General features: G+C 36.3%; 2 protein-coding genes and 1 long non-coding RNA gene across 5 annotated transcripts in view; 1 reads left to right on the top strand and 2 right to left on the bottom strand.

Moving 5' to 3' along the window:
* The window catches only part of sox13 (SRY-box transcription factor 13), a 675553-nt gene that overhangs the window by 266608 nt on the left and 380977 nt on the right, over nt 1–27968 (top strand). The window lies entirely within an intron of this gene.
* klhdc8a (kelch domain containing 8A) overlaps nt 1–27968 on the bottom strand; it is a 50369-nt gene that overhangs the window by 2246 nt on the left and 20155 nt on the right. Inside the window, exons 1-4 of one of the 2 annotated variants that reach the window (XM_073917088.1) lie at nt 23672–25460; nt 20184–20596; nt 15612–15776; nt 13453–13671 (exon numbers count right to left, since the gene is read on the bottom strand). In XM_073917088.1, coding sequence (XP_073773189.1) covers nt 13453–13671; nt 15612–15776; nt 20184–20559 — 760 coding nt within the window. In that variant the 5' untranslated portion in view covers nt 20560–20596; nt 23672–25460. Of the gene's footprint in view, nt 1–13452; nt 13672–15611; nt 15777–20183; nt 20597–23671; nt 25461–27968 lie in introns of those variants that run through there. The other variant, XM_021472502.3, reaches the window with a different exon arrangement.
* On the bottom strand, nt 5599–8949 carry LOC137496728 (uncharacterized). 2 transcript variants are annotated; one of them, XR_011017285.2, is made up of 5 exons: nt 8894–8949; nt 7541–7646; nt 7348–7418; nt 5895–6079; nt 5599–5733 (listed from the first exon to the last, which is right to left on the bottom strand). It is a non-coding gene; the product is annotated as an uncharacterized lncRNA (long non-coding RNA). The 2 variants fall into 2 exon arrangements; XR_012387316.1 differs by lacking the exon at nt 8894–8949 and having other exon boundaries at nt 7352–7418; nt 7541–7648.

Genomic DNA, 27968 nt, shown 5'->3' on the forward strand with positions numbered 1-27968 from the left:
TTAAATTACAAAAAAAAAAAAAAAATTGCATGCGCTGTTAAACATCATTTGGGAAATATAATAAATAAATAAATAAAAAAATCACAGGAGGGCTAATCATTTTGACTTCAACTGTATAGTTTGTACATTAAACCGGCCCAGAAGACAGCAGTTTAACTTTGAATGAATAAATTACACACTTTTCCCCATTAACACAGTGTGATTTAAAATCTGACACAATAGATCAGATTCATACGTCAAGTGAAAGAAAACGAACAGGCTTATATATGATTGGGAATGGTTTGGTTTGACAGCTTTTCTTTAAAAGGAAACAGAAAATAAAAGGACTTTCCGGCAGATTAAAGCCTGCGTGCTTGTCGATTAGAGCTGACAGACTGTTTTCCATTTGAAGGATCTAATATCTGTCTAATAACTAAGCCAATAGCTTGCCGTAATAAATGCAAGGAGCGTTTCTTCAAAAAACTACTGAGCTAGAACACTTTAATTGCTTTGAAAAAAGGAAGTTGGAGCTGTGCGGCTTTCGGTGTTTCACAGATTTACGACGTTAATTTGGCACATTATTTACATTTCTCAGTCAACCTAATCTGCCAAAAAGCGCAATCACAGCCAATAACACACAAACGGCATTGGAATAATGACGGTTGTTTGAGAGATGCCAACTCTTTCAGCCATGCTTGTTTGGGTGCTTGATTGTAAAGGCATGCATGCAGATGTTCACATCACAAATGTTAGACGTCCCATTTTGGTGCCAGCATTGAAATAAATTCACTAAAGTCATTTCATATGCATAGAAAGCAAAATAAATGCATGTAAAATGTGTATGTGAAAGTTTCAAATAATTTTAGGGAAAATAAAATGCAAAAATATGGGTGAAATAAAGTTCCATGGTCATTCAGAGTAACACATATACTGTCTAAATTGGAAACAACATTCTTATTTTTTTACATTTAATAAACACACACACACATACATACATACATAAATACATACAAGTATGTATATATATATATATATATATATATATATATATATATATATATATATATATATATATATATATATATATGTATATGTATATATGTATATATATATGTATGTATGTATGTATATATATATACACACACACACACACACACACACACACACACACACACACACATATACATATATATATACATATATGTATGTATGTATGTATGTATATACACACACACACACACACACACACACACACACACACATATATATATATATATATATATATATATATATATATATATATATATATATATATAAGTACACCCTATTTTAAATATTTATATTTATTATAGGTAATATTTTTGGGTGCATCTGAACAAAATAGATTTATTAAACAGATATATTTATTAAAATAAAAATTTTAGTCATTTAACATTTTTAGAAATGGAACGATAATAAAAAAAAAACAATTTTAACAAAACTTTTGATATTTTTTGTTTCTCTTCATTTCTGCTCTCATTTAATATTTTTCCTAACATATAACAGCTACTAATTTTTGCACTGCTATGGTTATATTTTGTTAGATAAGCTCCAGATTTGGCTTCAGTACTGACTAATCTAATGTATATACATAAATATAATATATTAAAGCATCCTTTAGAAAATATTCATTTAAATGAGATATGTGATTTGTGAGGGATGCACTCATATACACTCACCGGCCACTTTATTAGGTACACCTTACTAGTACCGGGTTGGACGCACTTTTTTGAACATGCAAACTCTACACAGAAACGCCAACTGATCCAGTTGGGGCTCGAATCAGCGTCCTTCTGGCTGTGAGGCGATTGTGCTACCCACTGCGCCACCGTGATGCCTAACTTTGGTTCAGGGTGTTTTATGAATACTGATTTCAGACACATACACTAATCCCATATTGTTTTCAAAGCATTCCGATGAAAGTGTGATTGTTTGCTTTGTGTCAGTCCGATGATCTCGTCCTCTATAAGCTAAGCAGTTCTTTGCCAAAATAAATGCAATGTGGACTTCATTTAAAGACCTTACGCAACCAAAGCCCATGCAATATTCAGTCAGGAAGCGGCTTTTGAAAGGTAGCAGCATTTGTAACCAATGGACAACAAGGGCTGCGTTTGTTTTTCTCCGCTGATTTTAGTTCAATCAATTATTGATGTTTTGCTGCAAATTTGTGCAGTTTGGATGCGCATCAAAGTGTCCGACTTGAATGAGCAATGAAGGGTCTGTCAACTTTGGACAGGATATTGATTTCAGCCTTTGGCATGCAACGCTCGCTCTGTAGTTGGCCCAAAAAAACCGAGGGCGTTTTCTGTTAAACGGTGATGCCCTTTCACTTTTTCTGATGCCAAGTGTACTTTTTATACACATGCAAAGTTGCCTTTAAACAGGTGGCGGGGTCTGTCCTTTGGCACAGCATTAGAAAAACACACTGCTCTGCATCTAGCATTGCTCAATTAGCAAGTATGCAGTGTCAAGTTGGATCTTTAATAAAGAGCACATCCATCTGGCCTACAAGTAGGGATACATACAATGGGGTAAATAAGTATTCTACACAGGGCCGGAGTGGGACTCCTTTTCAGCCCTGGAGTTTCAAGCCTCAGACCGGCCCACCTCAGTTCACCACTGACTATATTAAAATACGGTCATTCCAATTCAGTTTCTAATGACACTATCACGTCTTTTTTTGAGAAAACAGCTGCTTTAGAACTTCAAATGTTCAACAACCCTAACAGTATTGAATGTCTTAACAATAAAAAAAAATACCATAATCAGACGGGGATCAAACCCGGGTCGGCGACGTTGTAATCAAACGTGACAACCACTGTACCACAACAGTTGTATGTTGTAAAGTGACTCACCTGAGTTATATCATCATTAACCTGCAGGCTGGTTATATGTAATAAGAGCAGAGCTGCGGTAAAATAATGAATAAGAACACTGTGGTCAAGTAAATAAATAAATAAATTAATTTAAAAAGTGTGACTGCTGAGAGCAACCATAGACTGTAAAATATATGGACGTAGTATCCGTGACGTCACCCATAGGTTTCTAAAGAGCGCAAAAGAAGCCACAAGTCGGCGCGGCCAACCGTCGCCATTTTGTTTTCGCGTCATCACACCCACGGCGGGATACCAAACAAGGGCAAAGAGGCGGAGAGTGAGCGGAGCTACAGACACCTGCAGACAGTTTGCTTGGACCTGATTCAGACACACTTTACTTTGGGAGAACGCTTAATACTTTATCACCTGTGACTCGTTAGTATTCTGAACACTTGTGCTTGGTTGTACACTATATCAATAAAGTGTTTAGACTTTTAAAAACACTGTAGTAATACACTGAGCCACTAAACATTGTTCTTATGACGTTTTTCAACAGAAGGGAAAACGCGAATTACTTCCAAACACTTCAGATATAGTCTGTGTTAGTTAATGTTGATGTAATATTGATGAAATCCAGCATAACACTGTATGACAACACTTCAAATGACTGTTCTAGAGCCTACAGCTAATCAATCCGTCAGATTCTGGAGTGCATTACAGCTCTAAATATAAATATAAACGATAAATGATCTTAAATAAAATAAATACATGTATAGAGATGGTATATAAGTATATAACTTTACTCACATGGGAAACGGAGGCCACGTGAATGGTTTGTGAGCACAATTAAGTTCACTCAGCATGCCATGCCATCTAATAATTGTAGGAAACAAGTCCAAAAGGCAGTTGACTGTGTAAAGCCACATAAAACAACACAGAAATACGATAAATATGCCGAGTTCAGTGGCTAATCTGCAGGATTCAGCTGAGGTGACGTGACGGCGACCAGTGAGACCTAGCTGTCACTCAAGTGGCCACTCCCTTAATTATGCAAACTTAATATAACTTAATATAAAGGAAACAGATGAGTTATAAAAAAATTCACCCCCCTCACAGTTGTCATGAAGGGTAATATTAGCTGTATTAACCAAAACCTTTTTTTGTACCAGGCTGTAAACACCTTTTTTTCTGCTGTAAAGTTGGCCATTCTAGCAGTGGGCTCAATTGAAATTTGCTCTGTTTTGGAGCCAGGAGCGGCCACGACTAGCGGAATTTCGGATGAATTGCAGTTTTAGTTACTTCCGTATTGGCTTCCTGAGGGAGAGCGGGAGATTGCCGCTTGAGAGCAACCCCAGATAGCAAAATACACTCGGGCCAGTTCCGGCTAGATTGTCGCCTGCCGAAGACTTACCCCTCGGCCCAACTCCGGCTGCCGGACTCGGGCCGGATGCCTGTGGACTCACTGCCCGATTCCGGCCCGAATCAAGCGGGCCAGATGCGGCGGCCGTAAGCGAGCCGACGCTGCGCATCCGCGCCGGAATCGGCGCGAGGGTAATGTGCGCTGCGGCCCGGAGCTGGCGCGACTCCGTATTTATACACCTTATAAAACCTTTTGGTATTACATTGGTACTTAATTTATGGTATTACAACCATTTGAATTTATACAACAGCAAACACAGGCTATAATGTAAACACAAAGTGTAAGCACTGTGTTTAACCTTTGAATAAAGTGCAAACTGCATACACATTCTGTAACGAAAATAATCAGACAAATGACAAAATAAATAAATGTTAAACGTTTATTAATTGCAAGAAAAAAATAGTACTAAAATTTTATAAATAATTTTGTAGTGCACAAGAATATCAATATAAAAACAACAATAAAACAACACATTAAAGACACAGAAAGATTTAAACAAAAAATCTAAAAATTACACACAAACACAGATGTTTTTAAAACAACCCTGTTTTCCCAATAGACTTGAATTAAAAATTTGTACAAACAGCTAAATTTTATATAAACCTAAATATAGAAACCAATTTAAGATATAGCAAGAAACATCTTAAAAATACCAATGACAATCCGTAAAATATCCAAGTCAAACTTGTTAAAAGTACTGCAGAATTCTGAAGAAACATCTTGAAACATTTTTTAATAAAACATTAAAATAATAATAAACAAACAAATATATATATATATATATATATATACACATACATACATATACACATATATATATATATATATATATATATATATATATATATATATACACATATACATATACATATATATATATATATATATATATATATATATATATATATATAATTGCAGAAGTATAAAGTCAAACTTATTTTTAAATAAACTTGAACAAAATCAATTGCACAAACAGCAAGACATGAGTGAGATGATTATACATTTCATATATATACACGTCTTGTGCAATTTTATATTTATAATTTTATTTGTATTACGTTTATTAAAAATGTATCAAGATGTTTCTTCAGAATTTGGCGCACACACATACATACATACCTACATACCATACATATATACACACACACACATACACACATATATATACATATACATATATATATATATATATATATATATATATATATATATATATATATATATATATATATATATATATATATATATATATAAATAAATGCAAATGAAAGAAACAAATTGTTCAAGTATCAGGGAACATCCTAATACACTTAAAATGTTGTTTAAAAAATAAAACAAAATAGTGATGTAGACATTTGACACATTAGCTTTCTCTTCTTTCTTCCTCCATCCCTGTCACGGGCAAGTTGTAGCTACCTTGTAATGCATTTTTCCACTTCTTTATCAGTGGCGTGGTATGGACATTTGTCCTCACTCCATCTGTGATTAAAAGATAAACAGATAATTAGTAGTGAACAAGTACTAATGTAAAAAAAAAAGAAAAAATTAGGAAAAAAGTAGGCTACCTACGAAGCAAAAAAACTATCAAAAAAAATAAATAAACTTAAAACACTTTGAAATTAGCAAGAGCTTGAACTTACCAGTTTCTTCATTTGTTCAGGCTGCTCCTTTAGTTGATTTTCAAGCTTTTCCAAATCAAATTGACCAAAGGAAGGTCAAATGTGTTTACATCTGGAATTTCATCACGTCTGTTTTGGTTTTGTGAGAATCAGGCCCAGCTGCTGCTTTATGACGTTGCATGATTTTAAAACTTCAGTCAGTCGTGCTAAAAAAGAAAAATAACAGATTAGTATAAATCAACCTGTAGCTTATTCTCATACAACTTCTGTAAATACAACAGTGGGTTAGACACTGCTAATATTCTCTAGTTGATCTTTACTTTCTAGCTGCATTAAACCTTAACAAATTTAGTGATGTCTTCAATTCTTACAAAGACATCACAAGATGCAATAAGTTATGTCTTTATCTCAAACTGCACTAGAACAAAGACTGTAAATGTTCATAGGTGTAGTGCAGGAGTGTCCAAACATTTTGGGCCGAGGGCCAGATGCAAAAAAACAAACGTCGCGGGCCAAATTTTACATACATCACACAGACACACACACACACACACACATATATATATATATATATATATATATATATATATATATATATATATATATATATATATATATATATATATATATATATATATATATATATATATATATAAATGCAGTTGAAGTCAGAATTGTTAGCCCCCCTAAATTATTAGCCACCGTTTATTTTTTCCTCAATTTCTGTTTAACGGAGAGTTAAACATTTTTTTCCACACATTTCTAAACATATTAGTTTTAGTAACTCATTTCTAATAACTGATTTATTTTATCTTTGCCATGATGACAGTAAATAATATTTGACTAGATATTTTTAAGACACTTCTATACAGCTTAAAGTGACATTTAAAGGCTTAACTAGGTTAATCAAGTTAACTAGTCAAGGTAATTAGGCAAGTTATTTTATAACAATGGTTTGTTCTGAAGACTTAAGGGGCTAATAATTTTTACCTTAAAATGGTTCATAAAAAAATTTAAACCGCTTTTTATTCTAGCCGAAATAAAACATAAGTCTTTCTCCAACATCATTTGGGAAATATTTAAAAAAGAAGAAATACATCAATGAGGGGCTAATAATTCAGACTTCAACTGTGTGTAGACAGACAGACAGACAGACAGATAGATAGATAGATAGATATAGATAGATAGATAGATAGATCATAACAAGAACTGCTGCTTAATTGAATGCATGTAATAGCGAAACCCGGTGGTTATTTATTGAATTACGTTCATTTTTGTATAGCGGGCCAGATTCTATTGATATTTATAAAAAGCCTCGCGGGCTGCAGATGGCCCGCGGGCCGTAGTTTGGACACGCCTGGTGTACTGGAATGTACAGTATCTGTGCATCTTCATGGTGGTCTTAAGATTTCTGCCATAGTCATTGATGGTGATGGTACTTGTGGTGCTGCATTGATTTCTGAAATCTTCATACCTGCCTTTTATCCAGCCTCTTTGTTCCAAGTAATTTTTCTTCATCACGGTATAGATGTGTCTATACTGTCCCTTAATCAGATACATTTACAAAACAAAACATCACTTTAGTATAGTGCCAGGTTAAAACTCACAGGTTGTAATAGATCAATGACAATGTTGACAGTATGTGTTTAAAATAATTGCAAACAAACCTGTTCTGTCTTGAGATGTATGACAGGCGATCATCATCCTCATCTGTCTGCCAGTCAGAAATCACAGTTGCATGTGGATGTTTTAGTCGAGCTTCCTCATATGCATCTATAATAAAACATCACATTGTTAACCTCCAGTAAAGAAAAGTTAAAATCCTGAAATACTATCAAAGTTAATTAATGCATATAATACCTATATAGTGTAAATAATCAGTACACAGAAGGTTGCACAAGATTTATTCGGAGATTCATGCAGAGTGACAGCCTTATGAATCTGAGACATAGATTTGTAAGATGGCCAAGCACATGCATTATTCTGTACCCATGAAGATTAACCTACCATTGTGAAAAATTTTGATGATGATAGCCAATAACAATAAACCATTTCAGCTGTTTGTGAAGCAATTAGTAATGTAATGTCTGAAAAGCTCAATCTATGTTGAAAATGTATCAGCAGTTTACAGCTTATAATGGACTTTTAGCACACAACTATAGCATGCCTATTCACGTTCAAAAGAGTGTGCCATTGACTTCTTTGGTCGTGATGTACTGCAAAATGATCTCACTAACCTTTGTTAAACAAGAACAATGAGACTTAACCAACAAATATTGTTACCCATTCATTTAAATCAGAATTTATCACTGTCAATAACATAAAAAACAAACAAAAAAAACATCAAAATCTGCTTTAAGACGTTCAGTTTTACATTAACTGACCATTACAGCTTGAACATAAGATATAATTGATTCACATAGGCTAACACATATGAATTAAAGTGCATAGTAATATATTTCTCTTGGATAATTTAAAGAGAATAGTAAACAGTCGAGTTTCGATCACTTTTCGTGACTAACTGCATAAACAAGATAAACAATAATATTTTATTAATCCAAAACGATTAGTTTTTATTTACACAATCACAGAATTAATACTGTTGGATAAGTAAACGCCTGTACAATGATTTTTTTCAACATCCACGGTACTTTATAATGTTAAATCAGGAAAAAAAACATGTTTTGCCAAGTTAGTTAATGGATTCGTCTACAGAAACTTTCTTTAACGCAAAGTTAGCATACACACAAATTCGTTTCATGTTTCTTTAAAATAATTAAAATAGTTTTCAGTTACTACACACGTTACAATCTAACATTGTGTTAAAGGAAAATGAACTTTCAGGCTGTTTGTAACTGTTAGCGTTAGCATACATTAGCTCCAGTTGTGTTTCTTAAAGCAAGTTACATTTCGTATCAAACTGTTTTAAATTACTAAACGCTGTTACAACCAAACACCGTGGAAATGTTTTAAGCTCTAAATTCGCTAATTATACAGTACACAAGCAGTAAAAAGCTTACCTTTCTGACCGGGATCCACGTGAAGTCTTTAAAAAAACCAAACTTTTTCTTCTTGTGATCTTCGTGCCATGGTGGTTGACAACCAGCTTTTTGGAGCATTACCGCCACCGTCTGGATTGGAGTGTGGATCATGAGTTTAGTCACGCATGTGTTTATTATGAAACCAACTTCTGCTTTAAAACAAAAACAGTCAGCACAGGAGCGTGCTATCTCAAAATTAAGCGAATTTTACATAGTTTTTCTCTAGATGACATGTATAATCTATTTATAAATAATATTGTTTTGTTTGCGTCTAAACATTGCGACCATCCACACTAAATATTCTTTTTTTTTTTTGCTATCGTACCATGAATATTTTCTCAAATTATCATTAAACGTGGAGCTAACAGATTACTAGATAAAATAAGAACTTAATCGGTTGCCATCAGCCTTAATCGGTTGCCATATGGTTGACCGGAATCGGGCCAGTGCTTTACAGCCGCATCACAACCGCATGTGCGCGAGCGAGCTGCGGGCCGCACTCGGCCCGGATAACACTCGCCGATGCCGAGTCGGAGCCGGAGGCGCCGGAGGGCAGCCGAGCTCGGGCCGATTACTGCCTGCTATCTGGGACAGATTCTGGAGCTAGGGACACCGGCCCTAGCGGCCAAAAAACGGACCGGCCCACTGGGAATTCTCCCGGTCCTCCCGATTAGCCAATCCGGGCCTGATTGTACATGTCACACATAAGTATTGTACAGACCTCAACAGAGTGTGAAAATCTTGATGGTTCTGTGGGCCTCGTCTATCAGATCTGAGCTTTATTGTGTTTTCTCTATTGGATTCAGGTCAGGTGATTGGCTGGGCTATTCTACAGCTTGATTTTCTTACTCTGAAAGCATTTGAGAGTTTCCTTGGCTGTGATTTGAATCATTGTCTTGCTTAAACCCTGACTTCATCTTCATCATCCTGCTAATGTTGATGTTGGACTGAAGCAGCTGATATTCATTTACACTGAGGAAGGGCAGAGGGTTGCTGAAGAACTACTAAGAGATTTCAGATGCTGTCCGGGCTTTCACTGTCTTTCTACGCCTCTCTTTCCTCATGTGTTCAATACCTTTTCCCTGCGTCATTTCATTTTATTACACATAACCTCATTTTCTAAACTAATTACAGTGGCTTGAGAAAGCCAACATACTGTTATACTACATACACTTCTTCTTCTTGAGACTAATTTCTATATGCATCTCCTTCCGGACCGTTCATACTACAACCACCAATCTAATACGGATCCTCCAAACTGGTATGACTCGGGTTGCTATATCTTTTCCAACTGATCCGACTTTTGGTTTTCCAAAAAAAAAAAACTAACACGGAAATTATGGAAAAGTTCCATTGATTGAACATTGGGTTAAACTTTGTAACCTCATAACTTTGCGCCAGACTGTCAAACAGACTTAAATTTGGGCTCGTTTAACTCAGACTACCAATCCGCCAATCACTGATGACCTTTCAATTTACTAGCCACATTCTAGCAACCACCTATGGCACCCTAGCAACTGTCCCATGGACTTCAATTGTAAAAAATTGCCATTAACTTTACATTGGACACACTTACAACATACCAATCCATACTAGCAATATACTAATCCATACTAAAACATACCAATGACACAACAATCCATATAAAACATACTAACAGACATACTAATCATATTAGTAAACATGCTATATTATGCTAGAAACATGCTAAGTTATGTAAGCAACTGCCTAGCAACCACCTAGCAACACCTTAGTGACCACCTAGCACAGCATTAGCAACTGCCTAGCAACCACTCAGAACACCTTAGCAACCACCTAGCAATGCCTTAGCAACCACTCAGAACACCCTAGCAACCACCTAGCAACACCTTAGCAACCACAAAGTAACACCTTAGCAACTACCAAACAACACCTTAGCAACCACTTAGCAATGCCTTAGCAACCACCTAGCACCACTTTAGCAACCACATAGCAACGCCTTACCAACCACCTAGCAACAACCACTCAGAACACCCTAGCGACACATTAGCAACAGCCTAGCAACACCCAAGCAACCACCTAGCAACACCTTAGCAACCACCTTGCAACACCCTAGCAATCGCCTAACAACATCTTAGCAACCACTTAGAACACCCTAGCAATACCTTAGCAACCACCTTGCAACACCCTAGCAGTCGGCTAGCAACACATTAGCAACCACTTAGAACACCCTAGCAACACCTTAGCAACCACCTAGCAACGCTTTAGAAACACCCTAGCAACCACCTAGCATTACCTTAGCAACCACCTATCAACCATCCATAACACCTTAGCAACAACCTAACAACCCCTTAGTAATCACCTAGAACACCAAGGAAACCGACCAGCAACGCCTTAGCAACCACCTAGAACACCCAAGCAACCGCCAAGCAATGTCTTAGTAACCACCTAGAACACCCTAGCAACCGCCTGGCAACCAAGCAGAACATCTTAGCAACCACCTAGAACACCCTAGCAGCGGCCTAGCAATGCGGTAAGCACCCTAGCAGCGGTAAGCATGCAGAAGACCCTAGCAACACCTTAACAAGAAACATGGCAATCCATACTAGAAACATGCCAACATATATGCACTTATCTCTCTATGACGACTGCTTACGACAAACGTCTTAAATACTACTTTAATGATTTAAACTTTAAAACTACTTTAAACTTTCAGGCGAGGCTTTCTCAAGCCACCATACAGTTTGTCTACGAACTTTACTTTTCTAGTTAGTTTTGTTTTCTTTGCATTATTTTTGTTTTCTTATGGCTGCATTTCAGTTGTTACCAACACCCGGGGAGACATTTCAAGTCAACGACACCTTCAGAAATATGTTTTGTGAGAAAAATGGTCACATGTTCAATACTTATTTCCCCCACTGTACGACCCCTTCGACAGCACCCTGTGTTAAGACAAAAGAGCAGATGGGCTCAACAATCTATCAGGTAGAGCTATGGATAAGGGGTGACAATGTGTTTCTAAATAGCATCATTTAACGCCCCTTTCCTATCCTACTATCTTATCGGGTGGTTATATTAGATTGGAAGACTTGTACGCAAGGGCTTTTATTGCTGGTGGCGGATTCGGGCAGAAGGAAATGAGATAGCGAGGTTTAATCCCCCCGTGCCGCTCTGTGAGCACTGGCTCGCGTACCTGTTGACTGACTGACAGTAATGGAATAATTAAAAAAAGAGAAAGGACTCGTATGGTGGCAGTGTGCAAAGATCAGTTGTTTCAGGTTGACCTCCTCACAGGCCACTTACAATAGGATTTTTTTCTGTAGTCGCCCTTGGGGCCCCAAAAAAAGTCTGCGCAATTTTCCCATCTGCTGAATCTGATTAGAAAAGATCAGATTTGAGCGGAAACGATGTAGAGGAAGAAAAAAAAAAGGTGCGAGAAGCCGGGGAGAAATCAATAACTCATTTCAGCAGGTTTGTACGTTTTGTCACACCTTGTATCTTTCTGGGGATTTTTTTTGTGGGTTAATCTTTAAAAAAAAAATTATATATATATAAAAAAAAAAAAAAAGTCATCCATGATTACTAATATACTTGTGCATCGAAACATTTTGCCTTGCTGATAGGCGTTCAACAGCCAAATCTATTTCTCTTGGGGATTTCACAGATTACACTGAAGGCCTGTTTCATCTTGCATGCACAAGCGGCGCATATTTAATTTGGTGCCTGTGTTCTCAGCGTACAGTACTCAGAGTTTCACCACTAAGTTGACTTTTGCAATGCATTGAGTGCTAAAATCACTGTGGAGAAACATCTTAAAGGCGACCTTCTGTATTATGCAAGATGTAAAATAATTCTCTGATGTCCATAAAGTGTGTATGCAGGGCTCGACAATAAGGACTGCCTGCTGACCCGGGGCCAGCGTGCAAGACACTCGGGACAGTATACAGAATGGTTACTTGCCAGATCGGGGCGAGTGCTGCCTTGTCACTAAAAGTAAATTTGACTGTTTGTCAATTGCGCGCTGTCATGCCCAGACGTTTGTTTCGGAACCTATCTCGTTTGCTCAGTAAGTGTGGTTTGTGGCATATGTGAATCCTGCAATTGTGCTCGAGTCAGTGCTAGATCAATCGGTCTGAGATCACCAGAATGAGGTGGTCTTGACTCAACTGAGCAGACTGATTGTAGTGAAACACAGATTTAGAGAGATAGGTCACCCAAAAATGACAATTTACTCACTATTTTAAAAACACTGACATCCTATAGGAAAAACAAAAACTATGCAAGTCAATGGGTTTCCAACTTTCTTCAAAATATCTTCTTCTGTGTTGTTTTGTAACAGAAGAAAGAAAGTCAAACTGGTTTGGAAAACGTGAATGATGAATAAATGATGACAGAGTTTTCCGTTTTGGGTGAACTATCCCTTTAACACGATGACCTTATACAATATATTTTTCATGGCGAACATAATTAAAGTTCTTTTTCTGATCATTTCACCATTAAATTGCTAATGTTTTCAACAAGAACAAAGGAATAAAGTTGGTGTCTCTATATAAATTTACCTTTGTTGGTGTCGAAGATGTTAACATTCTTTGTAAACTTTGAGCTTTGGTGTATTCCTCCTTGTCTGAGTCCTCCTAACCAGCAGAGACACCCAGCGCTGTCCCATAAGACCCCAGAATAAGATCTTTTGCAAGGCAGGCTGGGTAAAGAGGACCAGGTGCGGTTTTCCATGTCGAAGACTTCAAACGCCTTGACTAAACGCTTACACTGACGTCCACCTGAAGAAATAGAGACACTGGCATAACTTTTGCATCAGGGAAAGTTGAAATATTTGGCTTTTTTAGTGGTAATTACTGATTTTAAGAACCTTTTTGGTGTCCGATTAAATCAAATTGACAAAAGTTATTTTATATGCATATCAAATAAACAGTTAAGCCCAAAATCATTCACACCCCAGGGGTATAAATAATTTTGGTCTTGACTGTAAGTAAATGTCTAATTCACGTGTTAAAAAACATTTAACATGAAAACAAGTTGTCAAATTATGTCTGGAATAGTTTTTCAAGCTGCTTTCATTTAGTTTAATATTCTAGATTTTATTCTATGTTACTTGTATGACGTACCAAGATATAAAAAAAACTATGCTTTGCTGGCATGATCAATATATATTAAAAAGAAATAGTGCTGGATCTATATGGGAACCTTTGTCCTGAATGCAATTTATTCAGCAGGCATTCAGTGTAACAAGATTATTTAATATGTACATGTTTTATATTAATTATTCCCAAATATAGTTATTTAAAGGGGACCTATTATGCAAAAATCACATTTATAGGTCGTTTAAAGACAGTTGTGTGGCAGCAGTTTACAAATACAACCAGCTTCTAATAATAAAAAAGCATACAATTTATTTTTTACAAGCACACTTGATAAAAACAGTCTGCAGAAACACTTTGATTGGGGAAAGCCCCGCCCACTAGTGATGATCTCTCCCTCATTAGCATAGGACGTTAGTCATGTTTTTGAATCTGCCATTATGCTCACCCACAGGCATTTGTAGCTCCGCCCTCTTTTGATAAGAGCACAGTCTCATTTGAATTTAAAGCAACAAGCACCAAAAACGACACAATTAGGATCAAAGCCTAAAAGTTGAATATATAACGATATTGATATAATATAAACATATTCATATAACAATATTGTTGAATATATAACGATATTGATATAATATAAAGATATTCATATAAGAATATTGTTGAATATATAACAATATTGATATAATATAAACATATTCATATAAGAATATTGTTGAATATATAACGATATTCATATAATATAAAGATATTTATATAAGAATATTGTTGAATATATAACAATATTGATATAATATAAACATATTCATATAAGAATATTGTTGAATATATAACGATATTCATATAATATAAAGATATTCATATAAGAATATTGTTGAATATATAACGATATTGATATAATATAAACATATTCATATAAGAATATTGTTGAATATATAACGATATTCATATAATATAAAGATATTCATATAAGAATATTGTTGAATATATAACGATATTGGTATGATATAAACATATTCATATAAGAATACTGTTGAATATATAACGATGTTGACATAATATAAACATATTCATATAAGAATATTGTTAAATATATAACGATATTGATATGATATAAACATATTCGTATAACAATATTGTTGAATATATAACGATATTGATTTAATATAAACATATTCATATAAGAATATTGTTGAATATATAACGATATTGATTTAATATAAACATATTCATATAAGAATATTGTTGAATATATAACGGTATTGATATAATATAAACATTCATATAAGAATATTGTTGAATATATAACGATATTGATTTAATATAAACATATTCATATAAGAATATTGTTGAATATATAACGATATTGATATAATATGTACATATTCATATAAGAATATTGTTGAATATATAACGATATTGATATAATATGTACATATTCATATAGCAATATTGTTGAATAACTGTTAAAAAACAAAATATCACAATGTAATTTTTTTTCCAATATCATGCAGTTCTATAGGTAGGAGGGTGATTCCTAAATCTACAGTGAGGTCTTAAACACCTGTAAGTCCACATATTATTCAATTAAGATTTGAGATGGAATTTAAGTGGTGATCGCAAACCTGCCACGTAGATCTTGGAGCCCAGTAGGCAGATGCTGGTATCGTAGCGCGGGGTGGGCATTGCTGGAAGGAGCGCCCAGACGTCCTTGCGAAGGTCGTACTGCTGAAGCACACTCCTGGGCAGGAGGTCTGGTCCCATTCCCCCAACAGCCAGAGCTCTGCCGTCTGAACAGAGTCAAATGAAGGTCTTCCATTTTCAACAAAGAACTCCAGCAAAACAATCTCTCACCTTACAATGTCAAAGACTTGGTAAGCAATGAATAAATGCTTCAAATGCCATGTGCTGACAGAAGAGACATTATTTAAAGTCACATTGACATGATTGTTTGTTTTTTTGAAGTCATCCTGAAATGAAACTGTTTAATATCATTCTTGGTTCGTATAGTTACAATTCATCAGTTCATGTCATTTGAACAAAAGAAAATAGATTACTTTCCAAGAAAAACAATATGATAATAATAACAACAACAACAACAACAACAATAATAATAATAATAATAGTAATAATAATAATAATAATAATAATATCTATAATATTATAGCTAATATAATATTAAATCGAATTATTATAGGTAGTCATAGATAATTTTTTTTAATCTAGATTAATCGCACTGTATTCTTGGAATTAATCTAGCTTAAAATTCTCTGTCAGTCAAACTTCTGGGAAGTAGGAAGTGACTGATCGATAGCAATGACTGAGAGACATGCATACGGTCAAAACACTCGGCTTTGTTTAGATTTAACTTGGAATTTTATTTAGTTTGTGGTCTCATTTTATCTGTAACACTGTAAGCTATGACATCGACTGGTCTTTTACTCCAAAGACTCTGTTTTCACATGTAAGTACCATGGTAAAACGGTGTAAACAATAGATCTCCGGCAGAAACGGTGACATAAACAAATGAATAACCATCCATAATTCAACACTATTGTGTCAGTGGACTAAATGTGTTTATGGGATGTTTTTCTGTGGACTCTTACCTTTCAAAACAAATCGTGATGTACAGCAATGAATGTGAGTGTGTGTTGTTATTACATGATATGTACGCCATATCTAATAAGCGTTTTCTGCAAAACTTTAGCAAATTTAACAAATACATTCTTTAGAAGCTTTCCATTGAAAAACAACTAGCTGCAATGGGTGCTTAGGGGATGTAGCTTTAAACTGATGTAGAGTTTTTCAAGATTACTCTTGTCCTTTTTGGTGTAATCTATTCATAAACATTGACATGTGGAAAAAACAGCGCCTCAGTGTGTCCTCGTCAGGGCGCTGTGGAAAGGGGGGAAATTCTGCCGAAGGCATTCAAAATATGTGTGCAACCCAAATAATGACTAAAAGTAAGTGCTTGAAAACGGGTTTCTTAAAGGTGGCACATTAGACCAGGGGCTCATCTCCTGTTTCCAAAATGCATCCCAAACGGTTTGAGAAACTGTTCTACAATGATAATTCGTTGTGCAAATAAATGATGTTCAACAAGATGTACTTGTGTTTACTGACTGTTTATTTAGTTAAACATCAGTTTTGAACCCTTATTATATTATTGTCGATTAAGGCAAATAGCTGCATGTAAATCTTTTTTTTTTATTACTTTATTTTACACAGAACTAGAGCAAACATTGGCTCTTACTGTGGACATACAAAGGACAATAAAGGAAAACAAAAAAGAAAAGAGACAACAAACAAACAAACAAAAAATCATAGTCAAACAACATACAATCAAAACTTGAGAGAGTATATAGCTTAAACCTCAGAGGGGTCACTGGATTGCTCTTGAGATTTGCCAAATAAATCAAGAAATTGACTCAGAATAGCCAAAAAATGTTCCTATAGAGCTAGTCCTTAAAAATCTAAGTCTCTCCAACTGAATAACATATATCATGTCAAAAATCCTGTTCTGGAATAAGGGAGGTAAAGGTGATTTCCAATCGTTAAGCACTAGTCTTTAAGCCATGACCGTGCCTTGCTTTAAAGACTCTTGCATTGTTTGAGAGAGAGAAGATGTGTTTCGTGAGAAGCCAAAGATGGCAAGTTTGGCATCTGGTAGAAAAGGTCTGCTTTAAGCATTAGAATACCAGTCAAACATGTTGATCCAGAATCTATTCAGTAAGAGACAGAGCCAAAAGGCATGAGCAACAGTGTCCTTAGCTATGTAATGTAATGTGTATTTATATAGAGCATTTATTGTGTATGGCCTTACACCCAACCATGAGGGGGGTCTCTCCACACCACCACAAGTGTACAGCATCCACTTGGATGATGCGACGGCTGCCACAGGACAACGGCGCCAGTGCGCTCACCACACACCAGCTATTGGTGGAGGGGAGAGACAATGATAGAGCCAATTGGGTGGATGGGGAGGATTGGGAGGCCATGATTGTGATTGAGGACACCGGGGTTACACCCCTGCTCTTTCACGAAAAGTACCATGGGATTTTTAATGACCACAGAGAGTCAGGAGCTTGGTTTAACGTCTCATCCGAAAGTCGGATCCTTGCTATCTTGCATCTATCGCACATCAATAAGACAGAAGGAAATATTTAATGTAAATCTTTAACACATAACATCCAGAATTATCAGTCACCATTGACTTCCATAGGATTTTTTTTCCCCGACTATGAAACTCAAAGCTGATGATGAGCAGTTTTAACAGTGTTCAGCAGTGAGTGAATGATGACAGAAATCGGGTGTCATGAAAGCTCTGAAATTTTGTAGTTCTTAAAACTCATTTCAGTGTCAATGAAAAGACGAGGTTCTAGACAAACATATGCAAGGTCATATTCACTAAGTAATCCAGTATTTTGCAGAGCAGGGTCTAAATGACAATTTTCACCTGAGATTTAGAGCCAAATTAGAGAGGGGTAAAACGACTGTAGAAAGAGGGCAGCATCATTATTATATTTCCATGCAGAGATTGGTTGGTCTATTAATAAAATCTGTTGACTGCAGCAGTTATAGTTACTTTATATGCTAATGGTGACAGTCCAAAAACAGGGAAAAGGCACTTTTAAAGTTTCTTTTCCCTAAAGTTTGCGTGCCTTGAACTCAAGCAGTTTATATAAAAAAGTTAGGACTTGAAAATTATTACACAAAAAGAAAGATTTATTACAAACCAAATCTAAAATCATACCAAACAGAAAAAAAGCTGTTCTGGAAAAATGTTAATCCTCTAACTGCTAAACTATGGCTTGAAGTATTGATATCTACTCTGCACTTGGAATAAACCGGATACAGTATCTATTAAAGGGAAACACCGGACAAGTTCACAAGATTTCGGGCCTTTCTTCTGTCACTTCATGAGGAATTCTATTCCCTGCAGGTGTCAATGCCAGTTCCTGGAGGGCCGCAGCTCTGCACAGTTTGGCTTCAACCCTAATTATACACACCTAATCAAACTAATTGAGTCCTTCAGGCTTGTTTAAAACCTATAGGCAGGGTGCGAATTATACATTGACGATCAGGGGGTCAACTTTTTCGGTTATGTTCGGTAATATGCCTCAGTGAACCAAATTTACAGTATATATTTAATTCAATTTCATCTAATTTATTTGAGGGAAACTGAGTAGTTCGTAATGACTTTTGTGATATTAAATAAACAGTGACAGGTTTGCTTTCCTGCACCTATTAATGGATGACCATGAAAGACTGCACATATTTTTTTATTTTACTGTTTAACTTCCATGTGCGAGCCAGTGTATAATAAAATAAAAAACTATGCATTTAATTTTACAGATATCAACAGATTTTTTTTTTTAAAGAAAAAGGTTTTGTGAACACTTACGCTGTCTGTTGGTGCTTTAGATTTGCTGGTTTCAAACCGAAGAATTCAATATTTTTGGCGCAAACATGCATTTACAAACATATAAACCATTAAAGGGGTGGTCAAATGTACAGGGTGGGCCATTTATATGGATACACCTTAATAAACTGGGAATGGTTGGTGATATTAACGTCCTGTTTGTGGCATAGTAGTGTATGTGAGGGTGCAAACTTTTCAAGATGGGTGGTGACCAAAGTGGCCATTTTGAAGTCGGCCATCTTGGATCCAACTTTTGTTTTTTCAATAGGAAGAGGGTCATTTGACACATCAAACGTATTGGGAATTTCACAAGAAAACCAGTGGTGTGCTTGGTTATAAAGTAACTTTCTTCTTTCATGAGTTATTTAAAAGTTTCTGACCACTTATAACATGTGTTCAATGTGCTGCCCCTTGTGTTGGATTGTCAATGCAACCCTCTTCTCCTATTCTTCACACACTGATAGCAACACATCAGGAGAAATACCAGCACAGGCTTCCTGTATCAGTAGTTTCAGGTGGCCCTCCAGGAATTGGCTGACACCTGTGCCCTAAAGCATTGCTTAACTAAAAAGTTGTTTTGATTATGACTATATTGTAAACTTCCAGGCTGGAGTTGCAGGGTTTATTTTATGTCGTTTATTTGTTTATTTGCATATCAGAAAATTAAACCCGAAATCTGGGATGATTGTAAGTCTATTCAATGACCAAATACTTTGACAAATACCATGCACTTCCAATTGAATATATTTGACTTCATCATTTTGAACTCGTTTACCTTTAACGGTGACAGAAACCCCCATAGACGCCTCTCTGAGCGAGCACCTCTTCCTCCATTTCCCTTCATCTGTGTTGTAAACCTCCACGGCCTTCAGAGGGCGCTGTTCCTTCCCCATCCCACCGACCACCAGCAGCTGCTTCCCCAAAACTGCCACCGCAGCCCCGGCTCTCGGCGTGGGCATTGGAGGAAGACTGAGCCAGCGGTCCACCTCGGGCGAGTACAGCTCCAGAGCGCTGGTGGGCTGCCCCGAAGCATCGCAACCACCAACCAAATACAGCTGCCCACCCACATCAGCCAACGAGTGATAGACGCGTGCACTGGAAAGACTCGCCAGGCTCTGCCAATGAAACTCATGGGCCGAGGGCACCATCATCGCCCTGACCGATTGGGTGGTGTTTCGGAATCAGCACCTGTAAAAAAAAGGGAATAATTTGGAATTGAAGCTTTCAGATGAATAAAACATTTATTATATTCAGAGTTTCTGCGGATATCATAATGTCAAATTTAAGACTTTTTAAGACAATTAAGTATTAAATTTAAGACCTATCCGCGTGTTAAGTGTGACGTCATGCGAAGCGGCTTCCGGCTCCAAGCGCTCTATTCAACTGAATGGGGAGACTCATAAAATGGTAATAATAAACATTTACAAAGCGATTTAAGGCTTTCGAAAATCACAATCGCTAAATATATGTCCATGCCTAATATCCAATGGCCAAAAAGTGATTCATTTTTTTATAAATTGTTACAATTTTGGTATTTGTTTTGCAGCAAACCCAAAGATTGTTGTGTACACTAGGACTTTAAATAAAATTAACTTCAATGTGTGATATGAATAAAAATAAATACTAAAACGAATGATTTCTCAACTCAAATGAGTGGCGGCTTGGACCCGGAAACAATATTACATACGTCACAAACACGTCACCACTTAACAAGCGGATATCACAATATCAAAAACACGCACACACATAAAGAGAAAATGCCAAAATCACAAAATTAGTGGTAAAATAAATGTATTCAAATCGAGCAGCATAAAGACAGGTTAGATGCACCTTTAAACTCCAGAAAACAAACAAACATCTTAATGTTTTATAATCAAAACAATGATTTATAGTTTCGCCTAGTGGCGTATCGCCTATCGCGTATCGTATCGACAAGGCTCTTTAAAACGACAGGGGGCGGTCAAAAGAAGCCTACTGTAAAGTCAGACGGACAAACAGAGAAGTAGGAAGTTTCCAGGACTACGTCATATCATTAATATCATTTAAGATTTGAATAATTTATTATAATGATTATAAAGATTTTTATAACAATTTAAGATTTTTTTTTAAATCAAACTTTGATGCATCACTTGCTTTTGTTCACATCTCTGACAGTTTTATCAATGAAAGTTAAATATTAATGACAACAGAACATGGGTTGCTCTACAATAATACTTTTCATTATGGAAAGAATAAAAAAATAAAAGTACAATTACTAAAAATACTGAAGTTTTTTATTTTGCCCGCTCCAAAATTCACACATTTATGTCTGGCTAGTTTCTGTCCTCTACTTATAAGCTAAAAAGAGAATAATAGTCCAACGTTCTCCACCATTTTCACCAATAAGGGCATCAGTATATTGTAACTGACAGGTTCAAATATTCTTTTCCAGTTATCAAAGAAATATGCTCCTTAATTTTAGTTTTGTAACTATTAATTTGCTTTAAATTCAAAATTGTAACATATACATCAGTGCAAAACCTGTGAATGGTGAAAAAACATATTCTGTAAAATTAAAACCATAAATATAATAATAAAAATAAATAAATAAATAAAAATACTTCGATTAAAACAGAGAATCCCAGCAAACACACAAAAAGGCCCATTGTGTCTTCCTCATGGTCTACAGATTAAGTTATGCAAACACTTTTTTTTATGTTCTATTTTCATCTGAGTGGAGGCTGAGATGTGGAAGACGGCCCAGAATAGCTTCATCACTTGATTCAATTGACGCAACCGATTTCACACAACTGTTCCTCTCTCCTTGGCTGTGTACACAATTGAGCTTCAAGTGGGCTGTTGTAGCATCCAGCAGTATCCATGGCAACAGTGGTCTTCTTCACCCCGGTCTCTGTCCCTGTCCTTTCTCCTAACACTTCTCCAATGATTCCCAAACCACAGGTCAAGATTTTCAGACACTGCGTCCAAACCAGACACAAAAACATTTTCAGCAAAAAGGATGTCCACAGGTTTCAGCGTTCTTCAAAATATATATATATTTTTTTTAGTTCAGCAGAATCAAGAAACTCATAAAGGTTTGGAACCAGTTGAGGTTGAGTAGTACTGTAAATAGTAAGTTTATTTTGATTGTGGGGTGGACTGTCCCTTTAAATGCCATTTAGTGCACTGCATTCCCAACTAAATGGCCAGTAATATAATTAAATTAATGAACAGGATAGGATATTCTTATACTAATAATTGTTAATGTCATTAATATATTGATAATTATATTATAACATTAAAATTATTAAAAGTAATTACGGAGTGACGGATACTGTTAGCGCAACACGGTGGCTCATAGCAAGTAGGTCGCAGGTTCGAGTCCTGACTGTGTCAGTTGGCATTATTGTGTGGAGTTTGCATGTTCTGCATGTTGTGTTGGCGTGGGTTTCCTCTGGGTGCTATAGTTTAACCCACAGTCCAAAGACATGCGCTATAGGTGAATTGAATAAACTAAATTGGCTGTAGTGTATGATGAGTGTGTGTGAATGTGAGAGTGTATGGGTGTTTGTCAGTACTGGGCATCCCTGTCAACAATGGAATGTGAAAATAAGGGATCTGCCCACCATACAAGGTACCCGTGGGATCCTCCAAATGAAATTCAAGGCTTTTTAAGACCTTTTCAATACCATTTCAGATGAAATTCAATGCCAACTTCGTACCCATTCCTAGAGAAGTCTGAGGGAAAAATGTCAAATCTGTATAATTTTTTAAATCCTGGAAAATAATTATGTACAAGTGACTACTTGAATGGAATAAAACATTTTATTTAAATTGTAAGTTATATTTAATACATACGCAACAACGTAACACATTTGTATTTGTTGTTGAGACAAAGTAAGATAGGATGTTCCTTGGCTGTAGTGGCAAAGCATCTATTGTAGAAATTAGAACCTACACTTGGGTTCGGTTACAATTATCATGTCATTAATTCGATTCAGTTCAATATCTCGGTGCTTCACAGTGCATACACAGTTTTATATTTGGGGGGGGGTATAAACACACACACACACACACACACACACACACACACACACACACACACACACACACACACACACACTCACACACTCACACACTCACACACTCACACACTCACACACTCACACACCTGTAACAAGCTGTCTGTATAAACACACACATATACACAAAGGACAAAGCAAGCGACACACAGCATTACGCTCTCTTTTATTCACACAGATAAACACACACACACATACATACATGCTTGCTAGCTTTTGAGCGATTTTCCGACCCCTCCCGCGCTTTATTGGGAAATGTATTCCCGCGTCGAAAAAAATGTGGTCCTCTATCCAGAAGACCTCTACAGCCCTCTATCCAGAAGAATCGCTGTAACAGCCGAGAGAAGAGGAAAAAAAGTCACGGCAGCAGGTCAAATGGGCCACAGTGAGAGAGAGAGAGAGAGATAGAGAGAGAGAGAGAGAGAGAGAGTCAGCTTTTATTCAGGAAAGGGAATCATGCCGTTTTTATATTTGTTTAAAAGTGAATTTTCACGCCTAAAAGCAAAAGCACAGAACAGACTCACATTTAAGAGACAAGGGGCGGCCCCTAGTGGCACGGCTGTATGGGTTGCGTATAGACAGGATTGGCTCTTTAATGTTTATTGCCACCTTTCAGAGAAATACTGAAAATATGGGAGAAATAAGGGAAAATACCTTTACGGGAGAGAACTGTAAAATACCAGAGAACCCTGGAAAAACGGGAGGGTTGAGAGGTATGGTACTGGGTTACAGCTGGAAGGGCATCTGCTGTGTAAAAAATATGCTGGATAAGTTGGGGGTTCATTCTTATGAATAAAGGGACTAAGCTGAATGAATGAATGAATGAATGAATGAATGAATGAATGAATGATACTGTTAGTTGGCAGTTCTAACATTCAAGTTTAAACTATGTTTGATAATTATTTAATTTTCAAGAAAACCTTAATTCTAACAGTGGGGAGTTTTCCTGACATGGTTTTTAAAAGAGTAGAATCTAGGAGTTCAAAATGAATTGTTTCTTCAATGCACTGTGATGCAGACAAGGACAATTCGATAACGGTTCAGTAATAGATCATAAGCGGTTATTATGTACTGACGTCATTTATCTCCTATGCGTGATTGCACGATAGAATACTATGGCAAAATAGGTGAGGGTGAGTAAATAAAACGCTCCTACTACCATACTTAAAAACAGATAACTGTGCACAATATACTGCTTGTGAGATTGCTGGACAGTCTTTTACTGAAACTGAAGATGGTACAGCACACGAGCTGCTATTTAACTACTAGGCAGAAAATGAAAGCTTTAAAACTCCATCTCTGCCTGCTGGCGTGTTCGTGAGGTAACTTTTCCTCTCCTCCTGTCTGTTAAAACGGATGCCTTTATAGCTGCAACCCATCACTGTGAAACATCCATACACACTCATTCACACTCATACACTACAGACAATTTATCTTACCCAATTGACCTGTACCGCATGACTTTGGACTGTGAGGGAAACGGGAGCACCCAGAGGAAACCCACGAGAACACAAGAAGAACATGCCAACTCCACACAGAAACGCCACCTGACCCAGCCGAAGCTCAAACCAGCGACCTTCTTGCTATGAGATAATATTGGGATTTGAATCCATGAATGTGTTTTTTAAACTGCTCATTTAAAGGAACTGGCTGAGCAAACTCGGTCTCTCTGCTCTGTGGGTTTCAGAATACTGAAGTCTCGTTAAAAATTAATGAGTACTGGTTGCTTGCATTTTCACAATTCAATCTTGCATTAATGTTGCAAGTAAAAAGGTTATAAGGAAAAAAACTCAACTGGTAAAGCTTTAATTTCATGCCACTTCCATAAACTGTACTAAAAATATGAGTTTATTTCCCCGTTTATTCACACTTTGAATTGCATTATGGCACCTTGATTTGTCCTCCAACAACTTTTGATGATGGAACATTTGAAAAAGTCACTTTTATTGACGTTTTTATCATTTTAAGTGTTGCAGTATACTGTATGGATAAGTGTTGTTAATTATTGGGGAAAATAAAACTGCAGGTACTTTTTCTGTTATTTTACAGACTTATTTCTCTATATAATATTTCTAATGCAATATATTATTTCAAACTGCTAAAATGTCAATAAAAGTCACTATGTTATACTGCACTGTTGAATTTTCAACATTAAAAGTGGAAAAAGGAGAGATCAAGATCCCACAATGCAATTCATAACATAAATTTACAGTAAAAAAAAGAATTATAAAATAATGTTGTCAAAAATATCAATAACTATCAATACTGAAATATTTAAAATGACATAAACTTGCTTTTGTTTAGTATTTATTTTATTACTTTATTAATCAGGGGTCGCCACAGAGGAATGAACCGCGAAATTATCCAGCATATGGAGGGCTTGACAATAAGGACTGCCCGATGGCCCGGGGTCAGCGCAAGAGGCACTAGAGACAGTGGACAATATAGTGACCGGCCCGATCGGGCCAGTGCTGCTTTGTCACTAAAGTCTAATTTGACTCTTGACTGTTTGTCAACTGCATGCAAAAACAGTTTTAAAGGGGTCGCACACCATGCACTGCAAACCTAGTAGGGCTGCACGATTCTAGCTAAAATGTGAATCACGATTTTTTTTAATGTAAAATAAAGGTTAATATGAGTAGGCTATTATTATTGTTAATTCTCAAAGATATCATCACCTTGGAATTATAAGGTTCTATCTGCGTTCTGAATGATTTTGAGATATTGAGCTTCAAAGTTTTTGCAATCCATATAGCAAAGTCTTAAAATGTAAACAATAAGTAGTCATTTAATAAGAATATCTCAATAATTAAATTGACAAAAAATGTCAGATAGAACCTTATAATTCTAAAGTGATGATATGATAAAACAACACTAATAATATTAGGCCTGTGTGTAGGTCCACTGTTGCTTAAAATGCAAAATTTTGTATAGCCATTATGGTGGACTTGAACAGACTTTCAATATGTCCTGTTTGTTAATTCACAGTAAAATGATGACATCAGAATACAACTATTCATAATTATAAAGTCGATTTATTATGTTTAAGAAATGTGCTTGTCATCCGTTATTGACAACATTATTAGACCATTTTTATCACTGGTAAAATTAGAATTTTGTCATTATCAGATTCCTCCTTGCATTATATTCAACATTATATAAGCTAGAGTAGTAGGGATGTAACGGTATCAGAATTTCACGGTACGGTAATACCTCAGTATGAATGTCACGGTACGGTATTTATTGAATTATTTACAGGAAAAAACAAAACTTATGAAAATACTCCAAAAAAGTGCCAAAAGTGTCAATGACATACAAATTAGCCATCTATCTGTAAGCTTTGAAACAGGAACTTCAATTTTAATAACAAAAAATATGAAACCATGTAAAAAAATTAAGTTTCAATTTAGTATTGTTGAAAACTCATAACATTCAACATTTAATCACTCACTCACTTAGATAGAGATGGGTTTAAAGGAAAATTATCATATAAATATAATCTGGTAAAAGCTGGTATCTCTGGGCATTTACAATGTCCCCTGCAACAGAAAAAAACCCTCTCATTTGGGACTGAGGTTTCTGGGACAAGAGAGATATGACTTGGCCCAGGTTGACAGCAGTGGGTAACGTTGTGCATTGTCTTTCCCCCACTTGAGAGGACAAACCATGAGTAAGATAGAGGTCTCATGTCTGCATCAATCTGAACAGTGTGCTGACAACACCGCTATTCAGTACGCGCGCGACAACACAGCTGATAAGAACTCGCGCGACAACACAGCTATTCAGTACGCGCGTGACAACACAGCTGATAAGAACTCGCGCGACAACACCGCTATTCAGTACACACGCAACAACACAGCTGATAAGAACTCGCGCGACAACACCGCTATTCAGTACACACGCAACAACACAGCTGATAAGAACTCGCGCGACAACACCGCTATTCAGTACGCGCACGACAACACAGCTGATAAGAACTCGCAAGGGATGATGGTCAAGCATGGGCAGATGGGAATTGTAGTTTTCGCTACCTCCCGTTCGCTTCATTCGCCTGAGCAAATTTTCTCAGAAGACCTATAGATTTACCGAGTCATGCGACTTCGGTAATATCGAAAAAATTAACATTGCGGTATGACGGTATTTACAATACCGTTACATCCCTATAGAGTAGCTATACTGACACTGTAAAACATTTATTTTCATGCACAACATTTTGTGTTCGCTATGAAAGAAAAAACTGCTTGTCATAATCATAACTCTAAAATGCGATTTGATTATTTAAATGATGTGCGCACAGGTTTCACCTTCACTTCCGAGCGCGCCTCATGTCTGCTGTCACTGTGAGAAAAAACAAACAAATGCAAATCAAACCTCCCGCACAGCCCTCAAACGATCGCTCTGTGCAACAAACTAAACGTTATTTACAACTTCATTACCTGTTATTCACAGCCTATGCAGGTTGTGTTCACTAAAGTAGGCGTCATGCATGCACACGGTAG

Source organism: Danio rerio, chromosome 11 (assembly GCF_049306965.1).
Source record: "Danio rerio strain Tuebingen ecotype United States chromosome 11, GRCz12tu, whole genome shotgun sequence".
Lineage (NCBI taxonomy): Eukaryota > Metazoa > Chordata > Actinopteri > Cypriniformes > Danionidae > Danio > Danio rerio.